At 36.9% G+C, this 13,553-nt stretch overlaps 1 protein-coding gene across 4 annotated transcripts in view; it reads right to left on the bottom strand.

The window, feature by feature from the left end:
- The window catches only part of CysRS (cysteine--tRNA ligase, cytoplasmic), a 59,465-nt gene that overhangs the window by 16,017 nt on the left and 29,895 nt on the right, over nt 1-13,553 (bottom strand). For all 4 annotated transcript variants that reach the window (XM_081739306.1, XM_081739305.1, XM_081739307.1 and 1 more), the window contains exons 8-10: nt 10,943-11,176; nt 7,060-7,201; nt 3,072-3,283 (exon numbers count right to left, since the gene is read on the bottom strand). In XM_081739306.1, coding sequence (XP_081595432.1) covers nt 3,072-3,283; nt 7,060-7,201; nt 10,943-11,176 — 588 coding nt within the window. The remainder of the gene's footprint in view (nt 1-3,071; nt 3,284-7,059; nt 7,202-10,942; nt 11,177-13,553) is intronic.

The raw sequence follows: 13,553 nt of genomic DNA on the forward strand, positions 1-13,553 counted from the left end.
TGAAATATTTGAGTTTTACGTCCCACGATTATGCCGGTTAGGCTAAAGGAGACGGTGATTATAAGAAATGAATGAAATGGTGGAATGAAGAAAGTGGGAGGAAACGGGAGAACCGCGAGGAAACCCACGAACACGGTGTTTGTCCACCACAAAGTCCACACGGCACGAGCTGGGATCGAACCAGGGACCCCAAGCACCGGAGGTGAACGCTCTATAAAAGATAAAAGAATAAATATATAAAATAAAATACATAACAATAACAATATATAGAAAAAACAATAAAAAGTTGGAACAAAAGACAAAAAAGAGAGGAACCGAATACTAAAAAGTCAAGAGGAACGTGAGCAACCTGAAAACAATGAGCAAACTGAAGTACGGAGGTAACAATAATAATATCACCCCCCTTTCCCCCCCAATGTACGTGTAAATGCACAGGACAGTCCATGACGTTCTCTGAGATCAGAGTATTCACGACATTCGACAAGAATATGTCGAATACTCAGTGGGACAATACAGTCCTCGCAATATGGACGGTTCACACTACGTAAAATGACTATGCGTCAGATGAGAGTCTAACGTCCCACGAGTTACGCCTTTTATGTTAAAAGGAGACTGATCATTAACGGAGGTGAGCTGTTATGAAATAATAACAGTGAAACGATCATGTGGGAGGAAACGGACGAATGAGAAAAAATCCATGGTCACAATGTTATCAATCATAAACTCACATGAGCTGGGATCAAAATAGGGATTCCAAGGATAGAGGTTGTCTGCTCTGTTCTCATAAAACACAGGAGCAGTGCTTTCAATGTTTCAGAATGTCAGTTTTTAGAACTGGGATAATTAGACAACTGAAAATATAAAACACGCTTAAGAAAATCACCCAGAAGAAATTGTTTTTACAAGTTTTCCATCGAGCTCTCTAATGTTAAAAAAACTAAGTCCTGCTCCCTTATTTTCTTTATGACCATCTGTTGAAGTGGATTTAATACGGTAGCTCCTTATCTGCATAATACACTAACTTCTTGAAGTGGATAAAGTTTTCTATCAGCGATGTCCATTTCTTGCATCGAACTTTCACCAATCTGATTTAAGACTGAATTTCTCGTTTTAATACAGTATGAATTTGAACTCGTTTCTCTGAATGTTTTATGTGTTCTTAACACCTTATGCTTTATCTCTTTCAGATGACTCCACGGTTTTGCTTCTAGCAACATCTCGTACTCTTTTGTCTATTCCTCTTGGTGATAGTAGATATTTTTAAAAATCCCAATTTACGTCGTACAAGAGTATCTTTATTTTATTTCATAACAACACAACAGACTTAGCGTCCAATTACATTGTCGTGTTCATATACGTTATATTTCATATTTGGTAATCCAATTACTTGCGAGTACAGAAAATAATAAAACCAAAAATATCTTTGATCATTCAAATTATTACACATTGTTTAAAAAAAAAGCATAAGAAATGTCGAACTTTCCTAATAATGGTCAGCATTGTGAAGACAGGTAAGAAAAATATTTATTCAGATGAAAATAAAATGAAATCTTTAAGTTTTACGTCCCACGATTATGCCGTTTAGGCTAAAGGAGACGGTGAAGTTGAGAAATGAATGAAACGGTGGAATGAAGAAAGTGGGAGGAAACGGGAGAACCCCGAGAAAACCCACAAGCACGGTGTTTGTCCACCACAAAGTCCACACGGCGCGAGCTGGGATCGAACCAGGGACCCCAAGCACCGGAGGTGAACGCTCTACCACTAAGCCACCGCGCCCCCCATTTATTCAGATGAAATGATTGATTACTGAGTCTTGAATGGCGATGGGATAATTATGAATTACATATTCACATCAAAATAGAGATATCTTGCTGTTCCCAGAATACAGATCTTAAATCTTTGTTGTTTTTCTTCAGTAATGTTACCCAAGGATTCACATTATCTTCGTGGATCGTATTAAACACTTCATATATTTAACGAAATCAATATTTTAAAAAGTAAAGCTTAACTTTCCTTCTACTTTATGCTATACAATTCAGAACCAATAATATTTACAAATACCTAAACATTATTATCATCTGCTAATGCTAATGCAATTACAATATTTGATCAGAGCATTTATATATTGTGTACAACAGCTGGCTTTTGTTTGTTAATATACTTCAGTTGCAGGTCGAGTATTCGGGCCGTAAGATGCATTTAATCCGTAAAGTCCTCTTAAATTCATTTTTCTTAGCAGATAAAACTGCCAATGAACGCAGGAAAAGCTCGAGATTGATGAATGTTTAGTAAATCCACATCAGTGAAGAGAAGAGAAGGGCAAGGTGAATATATATTTTTTTTTAAGCTTTTGCTAGTTTTCGAAATGGATACACATCAAATGAATGAACAATGACCTACCTCTGTATCCAGTGACAAATTTTCTAATTCTTCATGTATAATATCAGTCTGCTCTGAGACTTTTCTCAGCATCGCCATTGGTTATAGAATTCAATATATTAAAATGAACATTGTTGACACTTGTTGCCCACTGCATGATCTCCAGCTTCATACAAGTATATCTTACAACACTTTCACATGCAATATGTATTTTAATGAAGCATACGAGAGTCATGTCAAATCCTGCATGGTACTTGCATGAGGATAATATATGACGCAAAGGGCAACATGAACAATTATTATGTACAAAAACTGAACAATCAGGATACAGAGGTAGGTTACTGTTTATTCATCTTTTAAATTTGTTTATAAGACTCCTCTTCAAGTGAGCTGTTTACATTAATGACTTTTCCCTCTTATTTATTATTTCCAATACCAATCGAATTTCGGTGCGATCTTACTGTCATTAGATAAGTAAAAATCCATTAACAGCATCTAGAACTAGTTTATCTTCAAAGAAATACATAAATGCTCCAAAAATGTACATAAGGAAATCCCTGGCATCTGTTACGGTAGGACACCCCAGACTAACTCGTTGCGACCGACAATTTTGTTACGTGTTGCTCTGCAAAATTATCACAATAGAATTTTATTGAAATACATCTCAATTATGATAAAGCAAAACCACTAACCTTTTGTGACTGAGAACCAACAGGGAAGCCAATTGTATCATCCTTTGGAATGACCCCAAATATTGTCAAAATTTGTGTGATATACTGAGCAATATTTCTTAATAAAATGCAGTTTCCTTTCTCCCCTGACTGTCGTTTGTCTCTCAAATAGATATTTGCTGTCGCCACAAGATCTCTGATTGCTTCCAGTGACGTTCGGGTGTCAATGTTATCTGAAACAGGTAACAAGGTAAAACTGAAACTGAATACCAAAAATTAAGCCAAAACCAACTATGTACAAATGATGTAGTTCAATTTAATTTATAAAATAATATTATATAAGTGCTGTCCAAGCACAACAGAGTTGTGATATAATCCACGTAGTCTGAATGACTGACCATCAACTTTACGTGTGAAAACAGCTTGTCTGCGGAAGGCCTGGGTGCAGTGCTTGGTGCAGAGGCATGGTAAGCCAGAGACTAGGAATTCTCCCCGTCGGTCTAGTGGCTAGCACGACTATCTTTGGGTGCAAGTGGTCTCAGGTTCGATTCCTGGTGGGAGAGCACTAAAATCTGAAAGCATCGGTGGTTTGGACTCTATCTTAAACTGTGTTCGGGTTCTACTCCATAACTCATATAGCCTTGATGCAGGAAAGAGTTGTTAAACTAACACACAAACAACAAAACAGGCAACTGCGGTTGATTCCCGTTCAGTTGTTCTTTTGCACTCTGAATTTCACTGAATACACATATCTAGTAAATATGGTACAAGATTATAATAATAATTACTTTTAACCAATGTACCGAACTACATGATTTGCAAAACAAAACTACAATTTAACAAGATTTGAGAAGCAGTGAGTAAACGTTGCTCAGAAGTCAGGTAATCAAATGTAATCATTGACAAACTTAGATAGGAATTATCGACAACCGACGTTTTCGTTCTCTGGATAACTGCTCGTACAAAAATTAAGGAATTAGGAATTAGGTTTCTGGACTGTTGGCATCTAAGGCCATTTAGCCCGTCACGTATATGAGGGATGACGTCCTTCGGCGATTACACTATCCGATGAAAGGAAGCGACCTGGGATCTACCTAGGTATATGTTAGGTACCATCCCAGCATTTGCTGGTGTGAATGAGGGAAATCCTGGAAAAACTTCACATAAGATGGCTGATCTGAGAAAGCTGTTATACTTTTTCGACCGAGTGTCCCAACCGGGAACCGAACCCGGGATCGCTCCGTACAAAAATTAATTTACTATGAAAAATGAACAGTATTTAAGTACACTTAACATACATCTTGTAAGTGAGGTCACGGTTAAAAAACTAATTTTGGATCGTGGAGATCACGACTTAATTTTCAAAACTTAGTAAGAAAACTTGTCGCTTAATTCACTTCTCTACAACGGTGTAAGGCTAATTTTAGACGGAAGCATTTATCGTAGCATTTCTCTTAGCAAAAATCTTATCATCGATATCCTCCCGTGTAAAGTAGCAAATGCTATAGCATTTCTCATACCATGGCATATCCTGTGGCATTTCTTGTCGATAGAACCTGCTCTATTTCGTAGCATTTTCCCCAGCATTTCTGGTCCGATTGCAGCGCCGTGGTGTGTTAAAAGCGAGCGAAAGATTTTGTGCCAAATATCCATACTCTTTGTTTTGTGTGGGAATTTGAATTGTAGTAAAGAAAAATGAGTTGAAGTAGGGATAATATTGTTATACTGATTGAAAAATGTGAGGAGCATCCTTGTTTGTACAAAGTTAAAAGTCCTTTGTATCATAATAAGCATTTGCGACAAAGGACTTAAGAAGAAATAGCGACTGAAATAACTGTTTTTAATTTCGGAGCCATAATTACGCTCTTCTCCAGTGATTTATTTACTACGTCACAAGATGCTTATCAAAATGCTACCGTGTAAAAGCACCATATACTTTTGATGCCATAGAATATTATACGAGATTTTTGGCAGCACATCTGCTACAAGAAATGCCATGATAAATGCTTTTGTCTAAAACTAGCCTAAGAGATGCACTTTTTAAGCTTCGAAGGTTAGGAAAGGGGGAAGAGCGAAAGAACAAAAATGAATTTTAGTTAAGAATATAGTGATTGCAGTACGATGTTAATTTGAACTGACCTTGAAATATGTATTATTTAGCAATTTTCAATGGAAACTCCAACTTCAAATAACATTACTATTTTATTTTAAAAACTGTTGTTAAAACTGTTTATTACAAAATAAATACAACTATTATTTAAAAAGTAGTTCACAGGATTCCAAGACAACATGATACGTAATCAAATGCAGTTGAGTTCGTTCCTCTAGTCGCTGCCTTAACTTAGATTTTTGGGGAAATGTTATTATGGCAACACTGAAAATTCTTGAGGATTATATTTTCTGTTGTAGAATAACTATCTATGATTGTGGTACGTTGTATTTCATTATTCCTTTCATTTATGAAAAACAAGCAAAAGAAATATGGTAAATTTTCTATTATTTAGGTATGGCACGCTCTTAAGTTGAGCCAAGGTATTTTCAAGATTTAGGATTTAGATTTCTGGGCTTTCGGCATCTAAGGCCATTTAGCCCTTCACGATTTGAGGGATGACGTCCCTACGCGAACACACAATCCGGGGAAAGGGAAGGAAGAAAGGATGGGAGAAGGAAGGAAGCGGCCTGAGACCTATAAGTTAGGTACCACCCCGGCATTTGCCTGGTGTGAATGAGGAAAGCCCGGAAAACCTCATTCAGGGTAGCTGGCCTGAAAAAGCGTGTTACACTTTTTCGACAGAGTGTTCCCACCGGGAATCGAACCCGGGACTGCTCCAAGATATTTTCATGAAAGTACAGAAATCCGCTAAAAAAAAGTATGGAAAACAATTCTATTTCATGTGCTACGGAACCATGTTTCACAGTAAATTAGTAACCACTGCTGGAACTGACCGAATAATACTTATAAAATAACAGTATTGAAAATATTAAATAATATTGTGTACTGATATTTCTAAAGTGATCTATCTGCGAAAGAATGTTTACAAACATTCTAAAGCTATTACTACGAGAGTCGTTCGGAAAGTAACCTCCGATTGATTAAAAAAGAAACACCGAAGTAAATACGAAGAATTTATTATAAACATCTGAAAACTACTTCTTTGCTCTATTTTTTAACTAGCTTCCATAAGAATCCAAGCACTTATTATATCTCTGCACTAGCTTAGAAATTTCATCAACATAAAAGTCTCCCTTCTGTGCCTTGAGTCAGCCTGTGACCGCATCTTTCAGCACAGTACTTCCTCTAGCCTAACCTCTCTGTCACTACGTCATATAACACAGTCCTAGAAATTTGTGGAGATTCATCGAGAAACTCCGATTGTGAAACATCGATTTTCACGAACTTTTTCCCCAATTTTCTGCACAAGTTCATCAGTGAGCACTGATCGCCTGCCACTCCTCTCTTTGTCATGAATGTTTGTTCGTCCACTTTTAAATAGACGAACCCATTCATTCATCACACTTGGTCTATACACAGCACAAAGTTCCCGATGATAGCTGCTGCCGAATATTGTTTTATCGTAAGAAAATGTATAACAGCTCGCATCTTGCACTTGGCGGGATTTTCTATTGCAGCACACATTTTGAGACGCTACAAAAGTGGAACTAGTGATCAGACAACCTTCACTCTACCACGGCTGGATGCAGACTGAGCTACCGCGCACGTCTGTGCAAAGATGATAGCACTGTCCCCACCACTACACGCACAGTGACCAATCGGAGGTTACTTTTCGAATGCGCCTCGTATTTTATTCTATAGTTTGCAGAAAAAGGATTATTCCTATACACACTTATAGTGGATTCCTTCGAAGATATTTGGGAGACAACTGCACATCGGATGTCTCTACAGATAAATTTTTGTAATGGTAAATTTCACTATATCTTTAGGAATACGAATTCTAAGAGTACATACAAATTATACTACTAAGTTCCAGTTAATGCAACAAAAACTCACCACACAGAGCAGTATGCACTTCTTTCTTCGTTTCCCATAACTTTCTATTCAACTTAAGTTCACTCTCGTCCCATTTCTCAAAACTTTCAATCTTGGTCAGTTGAAGTCCCCTCGTCACGTCTTTGACTGTTAAGAAGAATTCCTATGAATAATAATATACACAAGCAGTTACAATTAAAACACACGTTTCACTTCACGTAACATAAAAGAACATCTAAATTAACTCACCTCTTGAGTAAATAAATAAATTAACGCACCTCTTTCTTGAATCTTTGAAATTCTGAGTTTTTTAAAAAGTAAATTATAGACTTTCAGTTAAGCAGCTACAGCACCATCCGGTTCGTACCTCACTTTCCCAGGGTCATGGTTCGTACCTCACTTTCTTCAGAATAAAATAGCCTTTCAAACGGTACCATTCAATATTTGCCTACAATGTCCCAGAGGCGGTATTAAATAACAGACACATACTTTGTGTCCAAAAATGACCGGAATTAAGTAACCAAGGAAAATTTAAAACACAGAGTTAAGAATTCAATCTGTACATTTTCAAAATGAATAACTTAATAATAATAATAATAATAATAATAATAATAATAATAATAATAATATTCGGCAAGTTGAGTGTGAAAAAGCAATAAGACTTGTGTTTATTTGAAAATAGGAATCATGAGGCGTCGCTAGAATAGTAGAATGTATTTTTTCAACTATTCGTAAAATAGTTTTTTTTTTTTTTTTTTTTTTTTTAAATTTTACTAGTGATGTTCATTAACTAAACATTTAATATTCAGAATCTACACGTAATATCACAAAGGGCTTTCTGCTAATTTCGTGTTTACCAAATATTTCAGGAAAATCCTCTTTAAGGATGAATACGTAGGAAAGGTAAAGTTATTTCAGAAGGCGACATAAAACGAAGAAATTATATAAAGAAATTATAATTTTGGATACAAGGTGAATGTTTGTTATTTAATTATAGGTATGTATCCTATAACGTCCATTAGTAAATAACGCACCTCTTAACTATAAAATAAAAATGAATGAAGCGATGCTTGCTTTGTAACTCCTAGATTGTTACAGTGAATTTGGTGAGTTTCAGTACATGCAGTGGTGCTATTCAGCTGGTTATTGAAATATTTTGAGTTCGCAGTTGTTATACCTTCACATAACAGTAAATTTTACTCAGTTATATCCAGGAACAGTACATTTTAGTTTATCTATCTCTGTTTTTAAAAATTCTTACAGCTACAAGGTTAAGCATATGATATCTCAGAACAAGGTACCAGCGTTCATTTCTTAATATCAAATGCTCAGATGTCAAGAATGAGAAGTGGGTTCCCATAAGTGTAGCGCTGAGGGTTATTTATATTTTCTACACATACATACCATTATCAACAATTGTTGATCCATTGCTGGATTAAGGTCTTTCCTTTTCCACAACCATCTATCTTGAATAATTAGTCTCCAAGATATTCACAGTGCTACCTAATTTCGTCACACCAACTTGTATTAGGATGATGTGTAAGACTCTACCTGTCACTTGTGGTATATAGTAAAGAATTTCCTTTTGTATACCTTGTATGGTTTGTTTCCTAAGAAAATTATATCTACCTAATTATCCATCTACTCTCTCTCTCTCTCTTACAGAACCGGCTCTCAAAAATTAGAATAACACCACTGAGTACATGAGTACACACTGGCCTAACTTACGTCTTTAGCACATTTTCGTCAAGGGGAGTGGCTAACGTGTAAAAATAATCAAAAACGACAGATATTAATGTCCAATCCACCAGTTGTGGGGTTGAGAGATGAATAGTGACACTCTTTCTGTCATTTAAGCCAAAATACATCCTTCATGCGTATCCTAATGGGGAAGGATTGAAATACTTTGCGTAAACCTGTTCTCCCCGTGCGGAGAACGCGCGTTTCAGCTAGTTTACCATAACGACGATTTTAAACGTCTAAATTAACCGATCTCTTATTTACTATAATTTCGAATATTTAAATTAAGCTATCTGTTAACAATAGGCAACCAGGAGGACAAGAGAGGGAGACCTTTTTGTGCTTGAGAACTTTTTAATTAGAAAAAAATATTTAAATGGAACATAAGAGAAATAACTACAAACTTACTTTTAATTATATTTAAGGTATGCATTAGTTAGGATTTTATCTACTCCAGGGCCTTTAAAGAAATCGAAAAACCTTCCTACTTAAATTGTAGTTTCTACTTTCTCGAGTTGAGTTAATTTTTAGTTTAGCGTCCCTTTCAGCAGCGAGGCTGTATGAGACGTGGACCTACTGATTAACGTGGAATCCGACCCACATGAACTCCCGCCGGGAGTTTCTACTTTCTGTTTTAAGGACTTAACTTTACCAAAACCTCGCTTATATATTTACAATATCCGTCCATCCGGAGGAGACAAATCTCAACTACATTAATTTTGGCCAGGATGTAGAGGTCAAAAGCTAGGAATCGAATTCGATTATGTTGATATTCAAACCGGAAGTGGTATAAATCAATCGTTTCCGGTTTTTTGAAAATGAAATCTTTAAGTTTTACATCCCGCGATTCACTTGGCGTGAGGTGCGATCGAACCAAGGACCTCATGCAGCAGAGGTGAACGCTCTACCACTGAGCCACCGCGGCCCATTCCGGTTTTTCGATCATTATAGAGCGAAAACAGTAATGGATAGAGAGAAACGGTTAACTGCAATCGATGAAGCGTCCCAACAACATATTTTATCCCATTAAGTATGTAATGTAAAACAGTTATTCGTACGCCGTACTGCTAGCTTTTACTCCAAAAGGATTTGTGGGTATGCCACTTTACAGGTAAAGTTCAAGAGGATAATTTGATATACCAGACTACAGGTATTTCGTCAGTAACTTCTGACAAACCTACCAATTGGAAAATAGTTTTCCATACTGTACACAGAAGTACGTACTTTCTACATTAAAAGAAAATTGAATTAAAATTGGACGACTTTTCCCGAAGTTATTGGCAAGAGAACTAGTAAAATATGTGTGTATTTCGCTCATAACTGACAATAACTAACTCTATGGCCTATGGAATTCGGAGGTTCAATGCCGCGTTCACAAAAGCTTTCCACTGACTTCTATCCTTAGCCAACTGGATCCAGTTTTTACTTTGTATTCCTATTTCTGCGAGATCCATCTTAATATTGTCCTTCTATCTGCGTCTGGGTCTTCCTAATGGTCGTTTTGGAATTGGATTTCCAGTTAAAACTTTGAAAGCGTTCCTTCTTTCTTCCATTCTGGTTATAGTACTTGCCTATCTGAGCCACCTAGATTTGATGACCCTAATAATGCTTGGTAAGCTATGTAAATTTTGTAGTTCCTCGTTATAAAGTTTCCGCTATTCCCAATTCCCGTTCCTCTTGGGTCCGAATATTCGTCTCATGATCTTGTTCTCGAATACTTTCAGTCTACGTTCTTCTCTCAAAATAAGCGACCATGTTTCGCAACCATAGAGAACAACAGGCATGATTACAATTTTATATATTTTAAGCTTTAAATTCCTCGACAGAATTAGCGACGACAAAAGGTTTTGAAGTGATTAATAACACGAATTCCCTACTTTTAGTCGACATTTAATTTCTTCGTGAATATGGTTTTGATCTGTTAATGTTGTAACTGACAATGATACAGAAAACTTAAAATACATAATTATTTTCAAAAGTATGAAATACATAATAAATCACTCATCTAGTACTGTTCCTTCTAATTTTTTCCCTGTATTTCGAATGTGTCACAATGACTGAACGAATCATTTGAAATATCGAGAAGGAAAATTAGAAGGAACTGCTCGGTTAGTAATTTTTTTTTCACAGTAGTATACGTAAAGTGAAATAGAAATTGACTTACGTTCACAAGTTTTTCATACGTAACAGCCATCTCCATTGTGTTGGAACTGTAATCCAAGGTATCCTTCCACGAATGCAGAAGAAAAGCGAATCGTAACTGACGTGCCGTGTGCTTTGCTAGCGCATCCTTGATGGTAACAAAATTCTTCAAAGATTTTGACATCTTACATCCAGCTATCGTTAGGTGACCAGAGTGTAAGAAATAGCGCACCCAATGATCGTTATCAAAATACGCCTGAAAATAAAATAATACATAGTTAACAGTTGATTTTGATTGGCTATATCTCTTTTTTCCTGTTAGGATTTCCTTTCCTATGACAACTAGCAAAGACGTCGCCGGACGAGTAAAAGCTATTTAAAATTCTAACATTACAAGTAATATGCACGTAAAGGTGTGTATGCGTCACGTTCGAAAAAGAAATAACATATACGCTAGAAATCATTCAATTTAACGTCCCACGATTATGCCCTTTAGACTAAGGGAGACGATGATGGAAGAATTGGTGGATTGAAAATGTGGGAGGAAACGGGAGTGCCGAGAAAACGCACAGATACGATGTTGTCCATCACAAACTTACGCAGGGTTTGAAAAAACCCGGGCTTTTTTGAAAAAACCCAACCCACCTGGGCCCATATGGGTTTTTTCAGGTTTAATTGGTTTTTTTCGGGTTTAATCGGTTTTTTTTCGAAATATCTGAATGTCTTTGGGGTAAAAGTGTTAAAATGTGATTTATATTTCAAGATTGTCATTGTCACAACTTGCAACAATTTTCTACTTACTGCTGTTTTGAAACAAATGGCCGACATTTTGATATTTTACGTTGGTATGCCGCCAAAATCTATACAGGAATTTTAGTGCATCTCGTGCTTGTATTCTGAAAATTTTAACTTAAAAGGCCAAAAGTTGTACCCTGTAGTGTGTGTGTAGTAGAGGCAGACAAACGAGTTCAGTTGATTTTGTGTTTAACGTCCCTTTCAGCAGCGAGGCTATATGAGACGGGACCTACTGATTAACGTAGAATCCGAACCACATGAGCTCCCTCCGGGAAGCAAACCCGGTCCCACGCCGAAGACGCGTACACTAAGCGCATAGCCATGAAGGAGCTCGGCAGACAAACGAACAAATGTAGATCAAGTCATTCAGAAGCCTGACTGACGTTCGCCAAATATGGATACCAAAAGGAGTCTATTAATTTAAAACAAAGATACAATTCATGTTGTATGAAATAAATAAATATTTTAAAATGTCTTATATGAAATTAACATCTTCCAGCGTAAATAAACCTGGCAAACCCTGAACTTACGTGACCGGGAACCGAACCAGAGACTCTATGCACCAGAGGTAAGCGCTCTACCACTGAAACAGATACATTAGGTATATTTTGCTATTTATACGATTCATAAATAAATAAATAACGATTTCTTCCAGCACAATAAAACCTGGCCAACGAACGACATATTTTTTAGCGCTACATCAATTCATCTATTTCAATGTTCTCAGACACTACGCATGAGATTTATCCTCAAGCATGCTACTTTGTTCTGCTCCATGCGCTATATCGATTGATATATCTTACTTCTGAACAATATTCTAATTAAACGCAAAGGGTCTTTCCTAGTAAGATAGTGAAATCGGCCCTTGATCCACATTGGGTCGCTATTGACCCAAAAGGTTACCCTTGACCTAAAACTACCTCACCCCCTCCCCTTATGAAATTATCGTATCATGCATGTTCAAAATTGAATATTTTTTTTTAATTTTGGGGTGGGGGTGGTCGAAAAATATTGAAAGTTTTACAGATTGTAGATACTATCTAGATCTAAATGTGAATTTTTTTCAAAACCATCGATGCGTATTTTCTTTATTTTTTGCGTGTTGAAAATTTCAAAAAAAATGTAGAAAAAAAGTTTGCGGGGAGGGACACGTCGCTGATTTTTTGGTTTAAAAATTTGTTATACCCTTAGGTACAACACACATTTTTTTCGGGGCCTGAAAGTAATGGCAACATTGTCAAAAAGAAATAAAACTGAAAACAAACATGTTTTTCCCACAGTTTTTCCACTATTTTAGGGCCCTCAATTTGAGGGCCCTTTCAAACAATCCTTTGCTAAAGTTCACAATTTTCATTTATCTTGCGTCCCTTTCGCTTCTGACGTTCTTCGGCTGCTTCGATTGTGTCCATTTCGGAATAGAAACACCAAATATATCTCCGTAACTGGCTTCCACTTCAACCGAGTTGAGTTGATTTTGAGTTTTACGTCCCGTTCAGCAGCGAGGCTATATGAGACGTAGACTTACTGATTAGCGTGCAATCCGAACCAAATGAGCTCCCGCAGGGAATCGAACCCGGCCTCCCACTCCACTTGAACCGACTCTTGCATAACAAAGTTACACAGGTCACGGTATAGAGCGCCACTGGGTGTGGCCAGTGAAGCAACCACTGATAGATACGAGGAGCCAACGCGAGGTGTGCGTAACTTCGTTGTGAAAGAGTCGGTTGCAGAAGCACTGTTACGGAGATATATTTGGTGTTTCTATTCCGAAATGGATACAATCGAAGCAGCCAAAGAGCGACAGAATCGGAAGGGACGCAAGAGAAAGGAAAGTTGGG

This window comes from Thermobia domestica, chromosome 14, assembly GCF_964235325.1.
Source record: "Thermobia domestica chromosome 14, izTheDome1.hap1.1, whole genome shotgun sequence".
Classification (NCBI taxonomy): domain Eukaryota; kingdom Metazoa; phylum Arthropoda; class Insecta; order Zygentoma; family Lepismatidae; genus Thermobia; species Thermobia domestica.